This window comes from Epinephelus fuscoguttatus, linkage group LG18, assembly GCF_011397635.1.
Source record: "Epinephelus fuscoguttatus linkage group LG18, E.fuscoguttatus.final_Chr_v1".
NCBI lineage: Eukaryota > Metazoa > Chordata > Actinopteri > Perciformes > Serranidae > Epinephelus > Epinephelus fuscoguttatus.
In genome coordinates this window covers 42,680-64,959 of record NC_064769.1, presented here as the reverse complement: position 1 = coordinate 64,959, position 22,280 = coordinate 42,680, and the positions used below count along the sequence as shown (strand labels likewise).

The following is a 22,280-nucleotide window of genomic DNA, read 5'->3' as shown; positions in this document are numbered from 1 at the left end:
TCTGCCTCTGGGGCGATTCCTGGCCTTTTACTGCCCCCTATTGTTCAAAATGGGAAGCCTCAAAAATACGTTCTGACAAAAACAGAAAATAATTCAAGTCCACCGTGGGCGCATCAGTGGGCATCATCGTGCAGTGTCTCATCACTCCTTTCATTGCACTTTGTTTTTGTATTACAGATAGATTTCAGGCTGCTGTTTGATGAGCTGACAGCAAACAAGTTTTGGTATTGTCCCAATCAGTTTTTAATGGCTTTTAGTTAGTATTTGGCTGTATAAAGAAATTCTGAACAGAAGTGATTCCAACTGCAAATATTATCATGAAATGTTTGTGGAAAAATCTTTTTTGTGTTTCAAAAGGTGTGGGTGCATTAGACAGATACAAACAAATACAAATTATATTTTTTTGTTTATTGTTTACAAGAAAAACTAACAATACTAAATTCTTGACAGTTTCAATATGTCAGTTCTCAACATTGTCGGCATCAAAGTCAACAAATAACAGAATGTGTTCAAAACTGAACAAAAAATAAATAAACCATCACATCATCAAATTAATATTTAGTAATCCTGCCACTGGCATGTAGTAGAGCTCTAATCCTGGCTGGCATGTTCTCCATGAGCCTTTCACACTGTTGAGGGGTAATCTTGTCCCCTTCTTCTTGAATTACTGCTTTTAATTCTTCTAAATTCTTTGGTTTATGCTTTGAAAGAAACCTTTTGATAATCACTACAGATTTTCAATGGGACTCATGTCTGGGGATTGAGCTGGCCACTCTAAGACCTATACTGTGCTCCTGCAGAAGTTCTACTGGCCTTGGATGTGTGGCAAGGGGCATTATCTTGTTGAAACATCCAGTTTTCATCTCGCCGGAACAGTGCACCAGTAGGAAGAGTATGTGGGTTTCGAGAATGGTACAATACTTGATAGAGTTCAATGTGCCATCACAGACAGTGAGATGACCAAAACCAGCAGCTCTCATGCAACCCCAAACCATGATACTGCCTCCACCAGGATTGGTCACTAAATATTGCTGTACATGCTGGAGATAATGCCAGCCTGCAGCCTTCTGCATACCCTCACATTAGTACAAGGAAGATAAAGCTGGAAACTGGACTCATCTGACCACAGAATCTTCTTCCAATTCCTGGCTGTCCAGTTCTGTGTGCCTGCCAGGTTCAGTGACGCCCGGGCTAACCTCTGTCTCTCATTGATCAGAGGCTTCTTGACAGTCCTGTTGACCTTAAGCCATGATCTAAAAACTCAGCCAACATTGCGTTGGAACTGAAAACTGGACACCAGTTTGGTTTGACCACTGCTGCTGAAGCTCCTGTGATGTCATTGAAGTGCGGTTTTGTCTGCATGCTGATCAGGATGCGGTCATTTCTTGCTGAAGAAACCCTTGGACGCCCAAATCTGGGTTTGTCTTCCAAGCTGTTGGTTCGTCTGTATTTCTGCAGAATGTATACAACTGCTGAAGGACTGCATCTGCACTTCCTGGCTATCTGTAGCAGCTTTCTGGTTCCTGGCTGAGAATCTTTGCTTCAGGCGTGCCACACAAGGTTCATTTGTTTTAGCCATTTTTGTGTCTGAAGAACTTTCAAATGTGCTGGCTTTATGTAGCCACTGATGTTGATGTGTGTCTGACCATAGACGAGTCTACATCACTGGTACCAAATGACCTAAATACTCAAAATTTCTGTATTTTTATGGAACCAATCAATTTTAAGTTTTAATGGCTTTTTAGGATTTATTTAGAGATTGGCTGTGACTAAAAGAAATTGCACTTGAAGACCTAAAGTGATTCTTAATGCAATATTTCAGTGATGCATGGGGTGAAACTTTTTCCACCACTGTAGCATAAATATTTCCTGTTTTTATATACAGTATATCTTTATTCTTAATTCACTTACACTGTCTTTTATTTTATTTTTATCCAGCAAACAGGCAGAACTAACACACCACTACACATGTGTAATGTCGATGATATAATAAATTATAACCTATCTTATCTTAATGCTAACCTATGATCAGATTTGTGGGTCTCTAGGCTAAGTGACATGTATCTTGCTCCTTCATCTCTTGCCACCATCTGCCCAGGGTAGGAAGAAATGTTGAAGATGTCGGCAAGTCAGGACACTGATGACTCGAGACTCATCAAATAATCAAAAAATCAAAAATCAAATATACTATTCTTCACCTCAGTTTCATGTACAGTGATCTATTGTGCAGAGAGATTGGTCACTAAATATTGCTGTTCAATGTTGTAGGCTGGAACCAGCGTGCAGCAGCATCTCAATAACATCAGCCAAAGCAGCCAGCCTTACCTCCTCGCTCAGAGAAAGCATCCACACCTGTATGCACTACCATGTAAGGCAACAGGTTCAGTACAATGAAGTGCTTTCTCTGCAGAAGTGACCATGGGAGTCCAAACAGCCTTATAAAACACCTTAAGGTAATTCATGGTCTCTGTACCGGCCGGACTCTTCATCTTAAATGTGGCCAAGTAGGATTTCCGCGTTCTTTTGGTAGCTTTTCTGGCTTTAGAAAGCACTTGAACAAGTGCCACACAAGCAGTTCATTTGATTCTGTAGGAGAAGGTGATTTTTCACCTGACCAAAGTGTTCTTGACACAAATAATGCCACTGATGTTGATGTGTTGTCTGACCATGTAGAGGCAGAGTCTACATTATCTGCAGCAGACCTTGTAAATAGTTGTGCATCTGTAATTTCTGATTTAAAGGCAGCAGGTGTGGGCCAAAGTGTAGTGAATTCTGTCATGATTTCCATGGAAGAGATTGTTCAAGATATCCAGGAGCATGCTAAAGAAACTGTTGTTAAGCATGTATTCAGTGATGAAAGAGAAACTGAAACATGCAAGAAAGCTGAAGCCTGTTTTGATGAGTTGGAGAATCCTTTCACAATTCTTAATTCAGAATACAAGCGATCCAAGTTTTTATCCAGCAAGTGGGAAACTGTAGAACCAGTTGAATGTGTAATTGCCTCCAGATTTGACACAAGACGAAATAAAAAGACTGGGACATATGATCAGATAGTTGTTCAAGATAAGTTCATGTATGTTCCAATTTTATCTACATTGGAGTCAATATTTAAAAGTAAGTATGTTGAAGAAATGTTGAAAAATTCAGACACTGATGACTCGAGACTAAGAGATATTTGTGATGGATCTTTATTTAAGACTCACCCTCTCTTTTCAACTGAAAAGCAAACAGTGCAGATACTAATGTTCTATGATGACTTCGAGGTTGCAAATCCTCTCGGTTCCAAGCGAGGTATTCATAAATTGGGTGCAATATATTTTACCCTAAGAAACTTCTCTCCGAAATGGAATTCATTTTTGGCCAACATACACCTGTGTGCCCTTTTTCACGCACAAGATCTTAACGGTATGGTTTTAGTGAAGTTCTTGCTCCTGTTGTTCGAGACATTAAAGTTTTAGAGAAAGATGGTATTGAGATTCCACTATACGGTGGTCGTGTTCGTGGCAGTGTGGTACAGGTTACTGGTGATAATATAGGCTTGCATAGCTTGTTTGGTCTGGTGGAGTCTTTCAGTGCAAGGTACTGTTGCAGATTTTGTTTAGCTGAAAAAGATGACTTTCAAACAGAATTCTCAGAGGAGTCTTCCAAAATAGTGTTGCGCACAAAAGACACCCACACTGCTCACTGTCAAGAAATGGCTGATAACCCCTGTCTTCCATATGTTTTTGGTGTGAAGAGGTCAAGCTTGTTGAATTCATTGACATATTTTCACACAACTGAGAACTTTTCAGTTGATGTGATGCATGACATTTTGGAAGGAGTGGGCCAGTACGAACTGAAGCTGTTGTTTTTGTATTTTAAAGAACAAAATGTGACAGTGGAGGAGCTGAATTCAAGAATACAAAGTTTTGATTATGGATTCATGGAGAGAAACAATAGGCCAGTGGCTGTGAATTTGGGAGCACTGCAAAAACTCAAAATCTTACAAAGTATATTTTTCTAATTTCTAGTCAAAATATCTCATCACACTTAATATAAGACACAATCACCTAAAGAGTAACATTTCAGTGAGATATAGGAACTTGTTTTTAGACAGTGCATCTTGAATATCTTAAGTGAAACAGTCTTGAAAACATCTTGTTTTGAGTCATATCTCAGATGAAACAAGTTTTTTTTTGACATGTCATAAGGTTTTTAAGCTGCTGTGTTATTTGTAAAAGATGAACCATCTTGTTTCAAGAAATAGACTTAACTTGAATTAAGACATCAAATCTGCTTTATTTGAAAACTGCAGGTCAACAACATGCCCAACTCACACATTGCATTATAACTCTTACTATACATATCTTAAGTACAGGGTTTCTTACATTTCCATCAAACCATGTCCCTGTGATATGGAAAAAGAAGCAAAAGCTGGAATTACGTTTCCTTCTCTGTTGTGTTGCTCTGGACAGACTGTGCCACATCATTCCAAAAGTAAATATCAATTACAGTGTTTGCCAGTGCTTAATTTCAGCCCAAATACCCACACTCACTAGAGACTCAAGAATGATGTTTGATGATGTCTGTGAGATCATACTTCATTGGAATGTACTTACTGTTATTGAAGTTTACGTAGTAGTATGGTGTATAATCAATTTTCAGCATCCACGAAAATATTGGCTTGAGCTAGGCAGGGAACTTCTACCTCGTAAGCTAAATAATGATCATTCCTAGATGTTTTTCACAAGTGCAAACTCTGGAGTATCACTGATGACATTAGAAATAACCCAAGATTTTCCACATGTATGCTTATTTCCATGTTGCATAATCCACTGTACCGAATATATATGTTCAACTTGCTCCATTCCTAAGAAGTCTTTAATCTTTCTTTCTACATAATGAACATTTTTCACCTCAGAGGCTGGGCCCATGTCAACTTCACTTGAAAAAATTGGATGTTTCTCATGCACATTCTGACTACATTCATAAAGTTGGTTGTGCTTCACAAGAGATTTACAAATATTCTTAAAACTACTTTTCAGAGCCCACTGCTTAAAAAAAGCAATGCTTTGACTCAAAGCGCATACACATATGCCTCACCGTAGGACCAAGTGCCTTAATCTGAGAGGGAAGATGCAGCAAGTAATGCTGTTTAGGTATAATATTTGTATCTGGAAACAGTTGTTTGAAATGTTTTAAATGTTGCTCTATTAAAAGCTTCAGCCTTGAAAGAGTTGAGACAGCAATAATAGGTGAAAACAGAATTTTGACTATCTCTAACATTTTACGTAGCATTTGTGTGTAATCATTTTCTCCAATTTTGTCAAAGAGAAATGGCAGGATCTTTAACAAAACCAGCATCTGCCCAGCTGACTGTTTCAATTTATTGTCATTTGATGACAGTGTACTGACAGATATGGGGCAAGGCTTATCCCTCGCATCCGCAGGAGAATAAGGGAAACAAATAATTGCACTGTTGAATGTGTCTAAGTCCATATGCCCTGAAAGCACAAGATGCTTTAAAACACATTTGATTTCATATGGGGCAACACCTTCAAAAATAACATGCATGATGTCTTGTGGGGTTTGGTTGATTATATCAAAGTGAGGAAATGCTTCTCCTGTTTATACCATATGTTATTTTTAGATTGTCTTTCAGAAAGTCAGTACTTGCCTTTTCAATGTCATTACATTGCCTGTTATGACTTGCCATGGTCCTATTTAACAAACAAATCTTCATTAAATTGTTCCTGCATGTCTTCAAAGTGGCATTCGCAGTGCCTGCATTTGTGTAGGCAAACCCCACTCCTTCCTTAAATCCAGCCACTTCATGCTGAGCGAGAGTGTCTCCACACACAGACATTAGTGCCCCATAAATTGTCCTCTCACCATTTGCAGTGACAACCTGGACACCATCACACAGCTCAATTAAGTCACGGTTAATCCTCTCAAATATCTCATCAATACCACAATGGGAAAGATCTTTTGATTTTACCATGGCAAGCAGACGAATGGCAGCAAGTCTTGATCTGTATTTAGGGTTGATGTTACCTAAGGTGTAATAAATCAATAACAATTTGTTTTTGTTTGCCCGAGATCCAAGAGGATTGCATAGCTCAATTTCATCGGTATATAAAATCAACTGCAATGCTGTTGGAACTTTCAAAAACAGTGGGTGCGACTTAAAAATGTCTCCATCAATGAAATCATGAAAAAAAAACATCCTTGCATGGCTGTGGCCTCTCATCAATCATTGCAAGAATTCTTGGATGTGATAGCAGCTGCTCCAAACTTTTCACCAACGGTATATAATGAAAACAATGGTCCTTGATGGTAAGAACTCTGGAGTCTCCACATTTCACATAACATACCGTTTGTTTTGCGACAATAATTTCTGGTTCAACTGGTTTGAACAGTTCTTTGATGGTCTTGTCCTGCAAATGGGTGGAAGCAATTTGACTGAAAGGGTCAACAAACTGGTCAAATACCCCCATTGCATCACTCTTTAGTTGATCCAGGTCCCCAGAATGGCTCTCAATCATGTCACTCATTTGTTGTTTTAGGTGCTCCAATAATGCCGCCTGATATTGCTGGACTCCACTCACTATTTGGTTAACAGCTCTCTGGGGAGGAGGGAAAAAAACCAAACCAACAAACAAAAATACTACATTATAAAATTCATATAAAAACACAGTCAACATGCAAACTCACACTTTTTTTTTTTTTTTTTCTGATCAAAATAAGTTATTTCCACCAAAACTATAATGAAATAATATTACCTTCTGTGGCTTTAAGACATTATTTACACTTGATTTTATTATGCGTTTTGAGCAATCGGATCACAAGTGGACATGCTAAATTAAAGTGTAATGTTGTGTGTATTCTGTTGTCTCTATTCTTAGCTCATGCTCAGCAAATATAGTGGATGGGCAGATTTTGTATGCAAAGTACGTGTCTATTTGCATATATAGCGGGGAAGTGAGATCTGACCACAAGTGGTCACTCAAGAAGCATGTGAAGACACATTCTAATGTCAGGTGTTTCACTGACATACCTAAAGCTGTCGACGTGTGATAAGATCAGCCAAGATGCCAGGTCTGAACAGTGCCCAAGTCATTCAGCAGTTTAAGCATATTGCTTTTAAGCTCACTAACAATAAAATAGAATTCATTGGAAAATTCATGGCATAAATTACCTGTGTCAGTCGATGGGTTTCCCTGGCTTGAAGAAGAAATGCAGTTGCATGTTTAGAAAGATCAACATTCATGCGACCCTCTCCACTTTCTTGAAATCCACTCTGAAACAGATTAACAACAAACATATCTATTAAAACAGGGAAAATAGTGGCATTGGTTGGTAGCACCACCAGACAATCTGACAGTAACTACCTGGGTAAGCTAGCTAGCTAGATTTCTTCCTATAAAAAGGTAGAAGATGGGTGTATTTTTACTGATTGATGTCTTTAATTCGAGCATGTAAAATAACTAAAATGACAAAAAAACAGTACTTGAAAACAGATTAACAAGAAAAGAAAAAAGGGAAAGAAAAGAAAAACAAAAGGAAGAAAGGCCATAGACTCTGTCCAAAAACATTTAAACATCTTTATTTAAATGCTTGAAAAGGAGTAGGAAAAAGTATAAACTTATTTAATCCTACTCCTTTATACACTACCTAGTTATTATCCTGAGCTAGTCTTATAATTATCAGTGTATTATTTTATCTTCTTTAAATACATCTAATCGATATATAATAAACTATACATGTACAAAATATAAATATACTCACATATCCATATATAATCATACAAAAAAATCTATTTATACATAATGTAGCATACATTCTAATCTATATAAACCTTTGCAAACCCCTGGAGATTATCAAAGCCCTTCTTCATACCTGTACCTCATGAAAATAAATTCTTTATACTTTTATTTAGACTGGATCATGTTTGAACATTGCTTTAGCTCCACATTCAGTCTGTTCCACAATTTCACTCCACATATCAAAATACAATAACATTTCATTGTTGTATGAACACTAAGAGTCTTAATTTATTTTATGTGAATAGTTTAAAACCCCCAGCCAGTCTGGCATGTCTCACCTGCCAGTTCTAACTTTGTTAAACTAATAATACACATATTACAGCCTCTATACTTGATTCAAACTGTTAAAGGATAACTTGTACTTTTTAATTTGGCGTTTAAATGACTAACATTACTGATTTTTTCAATGAAGGCTGATAGCTTTGAAAAGAACGATATAAAAGTCGTTTGTTTAAAAAAAAGGGATATTCTTTCACAAAAAAAGTCACAGTAGGGCTGGCTTTGTAAATGTTGTCAGTAGTCTTGGGCAAGTTACTCAGGTAGTGTAATTAGTTATTTATTATTGATTACTCCTTTAAAAAGCAAACAAAACAACTTACTGATTGGTTTGTATGAAAGTAATTAGTTATGTCACCAGTTACTTCACTCGTTACATGTATCGGGCAACTTACTGAAAATCGGAAATTTGTTAGAGTTACTAGTTTCATCTCTAAAAAATAACTGAATTAATTTAGCAATCACTGCATATAAAAGTAATTAGTTACTCAAAAAGTAACTTGTGTTACTTTTAAATATTTGCTTTAATGCTCTTATTAATGTGCAGACGAATAGCTATTTTATTTTCGTGTACCTAAATTTCTTTTTCTTGACGTTACCTTTGAACACATCATAATGTCATTTTATTTACCTTTGCCTAATAGTCATTTTACTGAGTCAACTTTGAACACATCATATGTCACCATAATGGCACCTCATTCAGTTAGCTAACTAGCTTTTACCCTGCTGATTTCAACATGTATTTCAACATTATAGTACCATTTTTAAGTAACGGGACTTGCTGCTAAGTTTGGATGCATTTACAACAGCGGATGGATGAGTAAAACACTGTCTGACTAGACTGCAACTTTGTGTCTCTGCCGCAGCTCTCATCCACTTTTCAGGTGAGTTACTGAATTTAACAAAAGCAACTGATTCGATTACTCATTACTGCCAAAATTAGTGGCATTACAGTAACGCATTACTTTCTATACTGCTATTACTTTCACTTAAAATTACAACCTGAGCCTGTCAAAAAACAAACACGTTTAGTGGACGTGCTTGGATCAGGCACAGTTGGCCTCAATAAATGTCAACGTTACATTTCAGCCACTGCAGCCCGTTTCTCGGGCTTATGTAAAAAATAACGACTTACCGTTCAAATGCCGATGCTTGAGCCCTCGTCAGTCGCTGAAGAATGCATTGCATCGGTCTCAGCCACGGAGCTCGCATTAGTTTGGTAGTTTGTGGCTGTCCTTTCACCTGCTCCAGGTAAACCGTGGCGAGTTGATTCTTCCTCCTCGGCCGCTTCAACTCGGAGGAGATGATGTGTGTGCGTCCGCTTTACGTGATAGTAAAAGGAGTTATACACCCTGTACTCACTTGGACAGCCATCAATTCCACACACCACGCGAAAGTCAGGGCTGCGACTGTGCATGGTGCTAATGTGACTCAAAAGCTGTTTTAGAGTCAATGCTACAAATACGTGGCATATGAAGCAACGCCAAATCATGTTGGAAGCAAGGACATCGGTAGAGCAAGGCTGCGGTTGTGACTGCCGTAAAAAAAACTCGTTACTATGGTTACACCCGCCTGCTAAGTTGCCATAAATGTGGGGGTAAACTAAATTCTCTTTTAGTTTTCTAGAATAATAAGCGTTAATCTGCAGTGCACAGAAGACAGTTGTTTTGTTAAAAAAAACAACCTTCCTTTGGGCCAAACAAAATAGAGGCACCTTGCTAGAGAAAAAAGAGGACTAACTTCTGGTCTGAGAGCCCTGTTGCGCATGATCTGGTGGACGTCAGCAGCCAGGTGCTCTTGGAAGCAACGTGCGTGCAACGTTTTTTCTATTTGAAAAAGACTGACTGAGACTTATTTGAATCCGTGTTTCATTACAAGTAAGTTAAAATGCTGTATCCAGTGCTATTTTTTGTAGTTCACATCACACACCTAGTCATTTACATCCGACCTGGAAAACCTCGCAGCCACTTTTATTTGTTATAGTGTACCGTGCTCCTGGCCCGTATTCTGAATTTTTATCTGAATTCTCAGAGTTTTTATCCAGTTTAGTTCTTAAATCAGATAAAGTTATTATTGTAGGCGATTTTAACATTCATGTCGACATTGATAATGACTCCCTGGCTACCGCGTTTATCTCATTATTAGACTCCATTGGCTTCAGTCAGGGTGTACATGAACCTACTCATTGTTTTAACCATACCCTCGATCTAGTTCTGACGTATGGAATTGAAATTGATAACCTAAAAGTCTTTCCACAGAATCCCTCGCTATCGGATCATTATCTGATTACTTTTGATTTCTTTTTACTCGATTACACGCCACTCAGCAACAGTTACTATACTAGATGTTTATCAGATAGTGCTGTCGCAAAACTTAAGGAAAAGATTACTTCGTTGTTAAATTCAATACCAATACCTTCAGTAACAGAGGTTTCCCGTGCCGACTTTAACCTCTCCCGAATTGATCATTTTGTTGATAGCACCGTAGGCTCGCTACGAACAACGCTCGACTCTGTAGCTCCTCTTAAAAAGAAGTTAAAAAAGCAAAGAAAGTTCGCTCCTTGGTATAACTGTCAAACCCGTAAGTTAAAACAAATATCGCTAAAATTTGAAAGGAATTGGCGATTAACCAAACTGGAAGAATCTCGTTTAATCTGGACAGACAGTCTCAAAACTTATAAGAGGGGCCTCCGCAATGCCAGAGCAAACTATTACTCAGCTCTAATAGAAGACAATAATAACAACTCCAGGTTTCTTTTCAGCACTGTAGCCAGGCTGACTGAGAGTCAAAGCTCTATTGAGCCTTGTATTCCCTTAGCCCTTAGCAGTAATGATTTTATGAGCTTTTTTAATGACAAAATTCTAACTATTAGAGGCAAAATTCATGACCTCCTGCCCTCAGATAGTACCTACCTAACCTCAAACACAGCTGTAAAATCTAATATATATTTAGATTGCTTCTCCCCAATTTCTCTTCAAGAATTGACTGCAGTGATTTCTTCATCCAAATCATCAACGTGTCTCTTAGACCCCATCCCAACTAGGCTACTTAAGGAGGTCTTTCCTTTAGTTAACACTCATATATTAGATATGATCAATATATCCTTATTAACAGGCTATGTACCACAGTCTTTTAAGATAGCTGTAATTAAACCTCTCCTAAAAAAGCCCAACCTGGATCCAGAGGTGTTAGCCAATTATAGACCAATATCTAATCTTCCCTTTATGTCAAAGATCCTTGAGAAAGTAGTCGCAGACCAGCTGTGTGATTTTCTCCAGGATAATAATTTATTTGAGGAATTTCAGTCAGGATTTAGAGTGCATCATAGCACTGAGACAGCTCTAGTTAAAATTACAAATGACCTTCTGATTGCTTCAGACAAAGGACTCGTCTCTGTACTTGTTTTATTAGATCTTAGTGCGGCGTTTGACACAATTGACCATCAAATTCTACTGCAGAGACTGGATCACTTAATTGGCTTAAAAGGTTCAGCACTAAGCTGGTTTAAATCTTATTTATCTGATCGTTTTCAATTTGTTGACGTTCGCAATGAACCATCCTTACGTACTAAAGTTTGTTTTGGAGTTCTGCAAGGTTCTGTGCTCGGACCAATCCTGTTTACTCTATATATGCTTCCTTTAGGTAAACATCATTAGAAATCACTCTATAAATTTCCATTGTTATGCGGATGATACTCAGTTGTATTTATCAATGAAGCCAGAAGAAAGCAATCAATTAACTAAACTCCATAATTGCCTTAAAGACATAAAAACTTGGATGAGCACCAATTTCCTGATGTTAAATTCAGACAAAACTGAAGTTATTGTTCTTGGCCCCAGACAACTCAGAGACTCTTTATCTGATGACATAGTTTCTCTAGATGGCATTGCTCTGGCCTCTGCCACTACCGTAAGAAACCTCGGAGTAATATTTGATCAAGATTTGTCTTTTAATTGTCATTTAAAACAAACCTCACGGACTGCATTTTTTCATCTGCGTAATATATTGCAAAAATTAGGCCTATCCTGACCTGAAAAGATGCAGAAAAATTGGTCCACGCTTTTGTTACCTCAAGGCTGGATTACTGTAACTCTCTATTATCAGGTAGCTCTAGTAAGTCCTTAAAAACTCTCCAGCTAATTCAGAATGCAGCAGCATGTGTACTAACAGGAACTAAGAAACGCGATCATATCTCTCCTGTTTTAGCTTCTCTGCACTGGCTCCCTGTAAAATCCAGAATTGAATTTAAAATCCTACTGTTAACTTATAAAGCTCTAAATGGTCAAGCTCCGTCATATCTTAGAGAGCTCATAGTGCCATATTATCCCACCAGAACACTGCGCTCTGAGAACGCAGGGTTACTCGTGGTCCCTAAAGTCTCCAAAAGTAGATCAGGAGCCAGAGCCTTTAGCTATCAGGCTCCTCTCCTGTGGAATCATCTTCCTGTTACGGTCCGGGAGGCAGACACCGTCTCCACATTTAAGACTAGACTTAAGACTTTCCTCTTTGATAAAGCTTATAGTTAGGGCTGGCTCAGGCTTGCCCTGTACCAGCCCTTAGTTAGGCTGACTTAGGCCTAGTCTGCCGGAGGACCTCTCTATAATAAACCGGGCCCCTTCTCTCCTTCTCTCTCTCTCTCTCGTATCCTATTACTGCATCTAGCTAACCCGGCCATTCTGGATGTCACTAACTCAGCTTCTTCTCCGGAGCCTTTGTGCTCCACTGTCTCCCAGATTAACTCATACCGCAGCGGTGCCTGGACAGCGTGACGTGTGTGGTTGTGCTGCTGCCGTGGTCCCGCCAGATGCCTCCTGCTGCTGCCATCATTAGTCATTAGTCATACTTCTTCTGTTATTATACACATATGATTATTGTCACACATGTATACTGCCAGGTATTAATACATACTTTCAACATATTGTACCGCAGTAACCAGAACTATAACTATAATATTATTACTTTCATTAATGTTGTTGTAAGCTACTGTCATTACCTGCATATCTCTCTCTCTCTCTCTCTCTGTCTCATTGTGTCATATGGATTACTGTTAATTTATTATGCTGATCTGTTCTGTACGACATCTATTGCACGTCTGTCCGTCCTGGAAGAGGGATCCCTCCTCAGTTGCTCTTCCTGAGGTTTCTACCGTTTTTTTTCCCCGTTAAAGGGTTTTTTTTGGGGAGTTTTTCCTTATCTGCTGTGAGGGTCTTAAGGACAGAGGGATGTCGTATGCTGTAAAGCCCTGTGAGGCAAATTGTGATTTGTGATATTGGGCTTTATAAATAAAATTGATTGATTGATTGATTGACACCCTTTGAATGTTATCGATGTTTCAGTGTGTATTTATTGTGTAACGTTGCAGCCGAACAGAGACAGCACCGACAGCGGGACGTGAGCTAACGTTAGCAGAGCTAACTAGCTAGCTAAGTCAGCTACAGCATGGAAGAATTGGATGAGGTCGCAGTGTCCATTTTAAGGGGTAATGTATGCAAATGCTATTTTTAAATATATTACACGAACATACGTTTTACTTAGGTATACGAACACAGAGGTGTGTTAATTAAATTAGTTTACGCATAATGTGGTCTATGATGTTGAAGCGAATTTTCGCCTTCCGTCACTTGCGTGAGTTTGATCACTGCCTCATTTTGGAAACATTTGTAGTTACTCGTGTTACTCATGCAAGTGTATTTATTCATCCTACAGCCAGTCGTAAGCTAATGAGCAACATGCTAACAGTAAACGAGCACTGGCTGCCACAGGCAGCTGTCTATGTGTTTGTGTGCCCTCTCTCAAAGAAGAGGGGGGAAGCAAGAGATGGATTAGGACAAAACCAAGAAAGCCAGCATCTCTAGTGTTGTCGTGGCCGACACACAGCTCCTGGTGGCTGCCTCGTTAGCTCTTGGCATGTTGCTCATTAGCTTATGGCTGCCTGTGGGGTGAATAAACACACTCGCACATGTAACGTGCATAACTATAAAAGTTCCCAAAATGATCTGGCAGTCACAGTCGAGCGAGTAACGCAAGGTGAATATTCAATTTGCTTAGGGTGAAGGAATAATTTGTCAGACAAAATCATGTTATGAATGTAGGAAATGATTACATCATTTTTTTAAAAATACATTTTGACTTTGCATAGTTCTGAAGTTACTGGAAATGTTCATATTCACCTGTGCAGGCCGCACAGCGCCATCAGCTTAATAATAAAGTTTGTAGATGTAGTATTTAAATTTGTCCATGGAAAAAATATTTTTTTTCAGTAGATATCTTAGCTATGACAAGATTGGTCTAGCAAAGGATTTTGTGTGTTTACAAAGTATGTGCAGTATTTATGCAGTTCCAATACATTTGCTGCAGTGTGCTGCATGCTTCATGTGTGCACTTGTAAAATTCCTAGTTTGAAAATTCATACGTTATTGTGTAGGTGCTACAGGTTAAAAAGACGTCATACTGTGTTGAAATTCAGCAAAATGTTCAGTTTCTCCTTGCTCCTTGCTGACATTTTCACAATCATTACTGCTTTGTAGCTATTGCAATTAACAGGCAGCTGGCCCAGTGTGTCATGTGCATTGATTATACAATGTATATTAATTAATGCACATTATTATGGTTTTGCACTTTTATCTATAATATAGTTCAGTGTTGACAATGTTACTAGTAAAATTCTGTCTTTGACCTGGAATTCAAGCCATTATGTTGCCCTGGCTGCTCAAAATATATATCTTAATAATTAGAGACTAGTCAACTAATGGCCCCAAATGACAACTGTTGGTTGGCTAGGAAAATTCTTAGTCAGGGGCAGCCCTAGTTATACTAGTAACTTCTATACAACATACAGCAGCAGCCAATGAGGTATCTACATTTCTATACTAAACTGGTTATCACTAGCAACCTAATTTGAGTGAAGTGTCAACTTTTAATAGTCTCGTGCAGTTTCATTTCTAGGGCACTATTTCATCTTGCTATGTTTGTCTTCCAATGTGTTCATAGCTGCCAACATCAGCGAGGAAATGATGGGCACCCTGTCTCGTGAAGACTTGCGGGATCTTTTCCCAGGCCCAGAGAACTTTTTACGGAGAAAAGCGGTCTGGCGTGCCTGTCATGGTGTATTGGAGGTCAGTTTCTCAGTGACGTGGCCTTAACTAACCACCTATTTAAGTTGGCAGCAGCACATTGCTTTTGGAACAGGCAGGGTAGCCTACAGGCGTGTTCAATTCAGTTTTTGTCAGTTAAGTTTATTCTGTTTTTGTTCCTTTTGCAGTTATTTTTTATGTTGTAACACCAGTTGGCAGTCACCAAACCTACCTTTTTCTGTCTCCTTCCCTGTTACAGTAGGCTGTTGTCAAGTGTTTAAATGTTTATGTGGCCTAACATTATTAAACAGGCTAATTATTCCTGCCAAATTAGATAGCTTTACCATTAACTTGCAGCCCAAAAAGGGAATAATGGAATGAGCCTGTCATCAAGGACTATCCCTTTTAATTAGGGCTGTCAAACGATTAAAAAAATTAACTCGATTAATTGCAATACTACTCTGACTTATTGCAGTTAAAATACTACTCATTACGTATACTAATATTACTTGTATTTTCTTCTGTTCTTTCTTATATAGTATTGAAGGATGCAGTACAGTTCATCCATTACAATTTAAGGATGCAATTTTACAACACATCATAGTTGTTTATTTTTTCACATCAGCACTACATTTTGATTAGTGTATTAAATAAATGCCTATGTATCCGTCTGCACACTGTCACTGACAAACTGTCAAACCAAGAGTTTAACAGTGTTTTCCACTCTCGTGTCTGATCAAACCACCGATTGCAGCGAGTTTTACCCGATCACGGGCAGAGTCGGACAGCTCTTCACCTGGTTGTTTCACATGTTCAAAATTAATGATCAGTAATTTCTCTTTCAAGAAATAAATACTTTGCTTTATAGATTAATTGATATGTCTTCAGTTAGTTGATCAAATGGAACACATTGCTTAGTTATACTTGTGCAATGCCGTCAGTGCTGCATTGTAGTTTTGTGTTATTAAGGAAAAAAGAAATGTTGCATTTTGCAGTAGTTCATTATCTTTTTTTTTACAGGAATCTGGCCAAGACGACTCAAAATCTTCGGGCAGTTCCTCCATTAATGAGTCACCCATGCGACAGACCTCCACTCCTGTGAACGCAACTCCTACAAAGTACACAAGCCCTGAAAAGGTTGTGAAGTTATCTTCTCCAGAATATGTATTGCACACCGACACTGAACTTGAGCAAGTCCGCCAACAATACTTTGAGTTGTCAAAGAAAGGCGAAGAGCGCAACTGCCAAATGTCAAAGGAGCTCAGATGCCGGCTCATCCGAAACACCATGACTAGTATGATTGCAATCCTGAGGGCAAAAGGGGATGGAGAATCACACCGATACCCATCAAAACCAGAAATTACAGCAATGGCAAAGAGAATAGTACTGTACTACCCCATGCTACAGGACCAAGGCATCAAGAATACATGGGTAAGTGAAATGCATCCAGTTTATGACCAAAGTGTTTCATGTTGGACATTTTTAGTAGCGGTTTGAAAAATATATTAAATGTCTTGTACAGGTCACTGTGTACGCACAGCTATACAAAAGACTGCAAAATGTGAGATCCCCCCAAAAAAACACTCCAGATGGGAGACATTCAAAGAGGTAAGGCTGCAACTAATGATTTTTTTTTTTTTATCAACAATTAATCTGTTAATAATTTTCCAGATTAATTGATCAGTTGTTTCATCAGTAAAATGTCAAAAAGTTGTGAACAATGTTGATCACTTTTTCCTCCTCAAATGTCTTGTTTTGTCCACTACCTAAAGATATGTGTTGTTTGTGTGTATGTGTATGAGGGGGTATTGGTTTTTATTGTATGAAGCACTTTGTGTTACATTTTGTATGTATGAAAAGTGCTATACAAAAAAAGTGATGGATTGATTGATTGATTTAATAGTTGACAACTAATTGATTAACGGACTAATCTTTTCAGCTTTACAAAGAGGCGCCGTCTTGAGCAGCCAAGAGACACCGATGAAATTGATTCAAGTGACTCAACAATCATTCTGGATCGGTCCACAGAAGAGAATAGCAGCCCAGACAGCAGTAAAGAAAGTGAGTTAGGTGAGTTTCAACTTTGCATTTACAATTTTGCCCTTGTGTGGTATTTATATTTCAGATAAACTAATAAACCCACATTATTGGGTCAAGAGGATATTCCTGAAATGACAGAAGTAAAAGGCTTTAAAATGGGCATCAGAGGATACATTTGTGCTGTTTTATTATCAATGCATTAACATTATTGCAGAAATTAACATTTAACAGAAATCTGGCTTTGTGAAGGCAAAGCACTGAACAGGCACACACAGCCACAACCTCATTGTCACACGTGAAGAAACATGGCTCTTATTAAAACGATGTAATTCATAAAGTATCGGTATTAATGAAAGCTGGTATTGTATCATTTTGAACAGCTGGGTACCACGGTACTTTTGTAGTATCAGTCTGTGCAACACTACTTTCTATTACCACTCTGCATATCAAATTATGTTATGTGTTTAAAAGCCATGTGCTTCACTAGAGGCATTTTTGCTCTTTTTAATTAATGAAATTTTTGGTTTAGGTTCCAAAATACTGAAATGATCCTTAAAGTGTATTATCCTGACAGAAGGATGTCTGTGTTATGTGTTTAAGGAAAAAGAAGATCACAAAGCCTACTTGAAGAAGAACCCTCTTCCCCAGCCAGTCCTGATGGTGAGTTCGTCCAACTGCCTCATGGCTGTGTGTGTGTGGTGGGGGGGTGTGCATTTTGGTAGGTGTGTACTTGTGTGCCTACAGGCAGTTGTATATGATTGCATTTCTGAAAAATTAATAAATATTTGGTAGTTAGGATCAGGGTTGAAGTTTGTTAAAAGATTTAACTCCATGAAAGTATAATCTAATATTAATGCATGATTTTTTTATGGCAGATTTCTGACATTTTTTGTCATTTCACAACATGAGATTATTTTTTTTAAGTGAGGCACATTATGTTTTTTTGTCTTACAGCTAACAAGCCTGCAGATATTGACAGTCCAGAACCCTACAGTCCAGCAACCTTGGCCAAGCACTACAAGACCCTACAAACTTTGTTTAAAAGAAAAAATCCAAACCACCAGGATGTCTCTCATCTCCTAGATTTGGAATTTCAAGCCAGAAGAGCATTCATTGATTCAAATACCATTCGCGAGGATGACAGACACAAGAAGGTTATAGAAGCATATCCTTGTTTCAAGGACATTGGACATGTAAGTCGTTATTGACTGTGCATGATTAAAACCACACACAATGTTTAATATACCAATTTCCTCCTCCTAAGTGATGCATTCATATGTCTGTATTGGTATCCTGAATATTTCATAGGTGATGGAGGAGCTTCATCGCATTTTGGATAAAGATAATGGCAACTTCATCGATGAAGTGAAGGGAAGATGGCATGACTTCTGCCAGAAGGTGCAGTTTTTTGGTGTCTGGAAAAAGACGCTGAAACCCCCAATGGGAATGGACAAAGGTAAGCAATGATGTTTTGGTGTTATTAGTGATCAGAGTTTAGGGTGGACCTTCAGGCATGTTAATTGTCAAGTACATGTGCTAGTGTCTTGTCGTCCTCCTCTTTCATCCATGATGGTTTGATCAGATCTGACCTTGTGCATTTTGTCCACGTGTTGTAATGAAGTAATGAATCTTTTCCTGTACAGCTGAACAGGCTCTTGAGATCCTACGTGTGCTGCCATCACTGTTCCCCTCCACCTCTGCCCCTCCAAAGAGGGTACGAGATGCGAGTGAGGCTCTGGTGCATGTCCTCGAGGTGAGCTGTGTAAAATGTTGCAGGATCTTTTTGACTACAGTACTGAAAAAATTATAACTCAAGGTGCTGACTCTGATGACTTTCAATGTATTTCCTATTCACATACTGTATGTTCTAAGCCTTCAAAGGCACTCAAAACATTTGTTTTTGGAAAGAGGATTTTCACTGGTTAGATGTCTGTGGCTCTCAATGTCACAGTATGTACAAAAATGGATGCATTACATGGTAGCAGATTTTATTACCCTAATGAAAACCAAGGAAGACTAGCCTGGCCTTGTTTTTTTGTTTTTTAGGAAGGCTAGACAGTAAATGCATTGGGGATAGTTAAAAATAGCAATTTCAGATGTAGCTTTCTCAGTACTGCAACTTTTGTCATAATTTTGCTTTGTAAAGTTATGTGTTTGTAAACAACCCTCTACCCTCTGGCTTAGGTTCCAAATTACCAAAATGATCCTTGATCTGTGCATTATCCTGACAGAAAAATGTCTGTTATGTGTTAAAGGACAAAGAAGACCCTAATGCCTACTTGAAGAAGCGCCCTCTCTCCTGCCCAGTCCTGATCGTGAGTCCGTCCAACTGCCTTCTAGCGGTAGGAGATGTGCCAATAACCACGTTTCCAAAAGACAAGGTTACAGAGGGTGCTTTATACCTTATGGCCTACTATTATACCCTACACCTTACATACCCAAAGTGTGTAGCCACTCTGCTTTCAGTCATACAGACGGAGGTTCTCTTGGACAAAATCCATGAGAGAGATCTCACATCATCTTACAAGAAGAGCATGGCTGAGTGGAACGCTTTTATTGGCCAATAAAGCCAGTGTGGTCAGATGTGGACTATAGGATAGCACTTCCTCTCTCCCTCCAAGGCTACCATAGTCCATGTTCATTGCTATTGATTCTTGTTTGGAATTTGGCCAGGTTAGCCCAGTGTTAATTAGGGGTGCACGATAATATTGGCCAACAGTGCAGTGCAGAGACTGCCTAGTTTTAAGTTATTTTAAGTTTTCAGTTAATATTGAGTTTAGGCAACAGTCTATTCAGCAAATGTAGTTACTAATATAGGTTCTACTGTGAAAGAGTAAACTGACTAAGCAATTAGGTTGGGATAAAAGTGAGCATAGTGGTATTGGTTATTGGCCAGTTGAGTTGTAAAATATCAACCTATTGGATATTGCCAAAAAATCCAATATCGTGCATCCTTAATAATAATGTTACAATGGTTAATGATGTATTGAGGGAGGAATTTGTTCAAATGTTCACGTTAATGTAAGCCTAAAACCTTTAATTTGAATGTTACAATAATAAGCACTTTGTAAAAATGAATGTTACAGGTTGAGCAGTTTTAGTGTGCCTAGTAGTGTGTCTGACTATGCTTTGAGTGTGCCTGTGCAAAGCATGGATTTTGCAGGTGCATTGAGGGGCACATTGGTCAGATGAGAAAAAATAAGCCACTGCAAAACTGTCTTTTTTTTATGCAGTCCTCTCTGTTCATGGGACTTTTTGTATAAATAAATTTGCTGGTTTAATGCAAGACTAGTTTTCATTTTTTCTGTCTTATGTATATAATGTCTTGTCTATAATGTCTTGAATCTAGAACAGTGTTATTGTTGTACAGCTTATAGTAAGGTAAATGCACTAGAAATAATGACAGGTTGGAGAATTATGACTTATTATGGCAAAAAAGCATTGCCTAATACTAGTCAGGAATGCTAACTTGAAGAAATTTTGTCTCAAAATGCCAATTTCTAATCTTATTTCAAGTAGGTGGTGGACTTAAATCTAGAACAGTGTCACAATTATATAACTGAAAATGAGTTAAATACACTTGAAATGAAGAGGATGACATTGGAAGGTAAAAAAAAAGATGCTACTTTTGAGGGGAAAAATACTGCTTTTGAGAACCACAAACTTACTATGAGACACAAAACTTCACAATACTAGTAAAATATAGCTAAGAATGAGTTTTTCCAGCTAATTTCAAGATCTTGAAATATATTGTCTTATTTCAAGAAATCTTATTAAGCGAATTTTCACTTGTTCCATTGGCAGATTGTTTTGCTTATTACAAGCAAAAAATATCTTGTATTAATTTTTTTTTTACTTATTTTTTGAGTGGCCTTTTTTCCAGTGAGAGTCTAATGATCTGGGACTGAATGCAGTTCAGTCATGGTGTTTATTGAGGAATACTCTGCTCCTCTTTGGAGATTTGGTAACTCCTACTGACCAACATTGGGGCCTACTTCTTTTATTACTACAAATAATAAACATTGTATTTTCTCCCATGTTATCTCAAGGTATGTATGTATATTTAAAACATTTGATTGTGGAACACCACAGACTGTTCAAGACGTTGTATCCCCAGAAAAAACTTTTACCAAAGCACCATTTTCTTATCCATTATCCCCGCTGCATCCAGAAAATAGGACCTGTACTTCATAGTTGGTGCATGCGCTATGAAGGCAAGCACAATTTTTTCAAGAAACAGCTCAAGTCATTTAAAAATATCACCAAAACGCTGGCCAAAAAACACCAGCATCATATGGCACATATTTGGCGATCTTCAACAACTTTTAGTCGGTTAGACATTGGTCCTGGAAAAATGGTGTCTTTACAAATGGTAAAAGGAGGTTCTGAAATTGTCAAGGCAATGCAAGTGTCGTCCAGTGTTCAAGTTATGAAAGTGAATTGGGCTAAACACAATGGTTTTACTTACCGCCAACATCTGGTTATTTGTGGTGCAGTTGAATGTGAAATGCCTCTCTTTTACCAGATTGAGTCCGTTCTGATAATGCATGAAAAAGTGTTGCTGCTCACTTTGCCTTTATGTACAGTAACTTTTCAAGAACATTTCCATGCGTACGAAGTAACAAGGACAAAGCAAGATTTTGTTGTCTTTCATGTTGACAACCTGCCTTATCCCAGGCCTTTTGACATACAGATGTCATATGGAGTGAATGACAAAGCTCTCTTTATTGTTCCATATTGCTTCATCTGGTGAGCATTAAAGCAAGTTGTTTACTGTAACCTTGTTTGTTTGTGAACATTAAAGCAAGTTGTTACTGTAACCTTGTTTGTTTGTGTTTTATTTCTATTTGATAGATTAGATCAAAGCAATTCAGTAGTATAGCACATATCACCTAGATATAATACAATATAAAAATAAAATAAATATAACACTGGAGAAATAAAAAAATTTATTACACTTTAGAGTTCATTTTAATAACTACATTTGGAGTAAAATTAATTCTATAAAGTGTTATCATATTACTCTGAACAGTGTGAACAAACCTCAGTGTTGAATATTTTTACTCATTTCATAGTTAATTTTGAC

The 22,280-nt window shown here is 38.0% G+C and overlaps 2 protein-coding genes across 5 annotated transcripts in view; both read left to right on the top strand.

Annotated features, from left to right (window-relative positions):
- Positions 1-21,943, top strand: part of LOC125905816 (uncharacterized) — a 197,314-nt gene extending 175,371 nt beyond the window's left edge. For 2 of the 4 annotated variants that reach the window (XM_049604055.1, XM_049604056.1), the window contains exons 2-11: positions 13,444-13,560; positions 15,072-15,196; positions 16,175-16,585; positions 16,677-16,762; positions 17,094-17,224; positions 17,795-17,854; positions 18,149-18,387; positions 18,503-18,650; positions 18,838-18,947; positions 19,450-21,943. In XM_049604055.1, the coding sequence (XP_049460012.1) occupies positions 13,521-13,560; positions 15,072-15,196; positions 16,175-16,585; positions 16,677-16,762; positions 17,094-17,224; positions 17,795-17,854; positions 18,149-18,387; positions 18,503-18,650; positions 18,838-18,947; positions 19,450-19,761 (1,662 nt within the window). In that variant the 5' untranslated portion in view covers positions 13,444-13,520 and the 3' untranslated portion in view covers positions 19,762-21,943. Of the gene's footprint in view, positions 1-12,104; positions 13,561-15,071; positions 15,197-16,174; positions 16,586-16,676; positions 16,763-17,093; positions 17,225-17,794; positions 17,855-18,148; positions 18,388-18,502; positions 18,651-18,837; positions 18,948-19,449 lie in introns of those variants that run through there. The other 2 variants (XM_049604054.1, XM_049604053.1) reach the window with 2 other exon arrangements.
- Positions 1-22,280, top strand: part of LOC125905804 (uncharacterized) — a 54,062-nt gene that overhangs the window by 15,238 nt on the left and 16,544 nt on the right. The window lies entirely within an intron of this gene.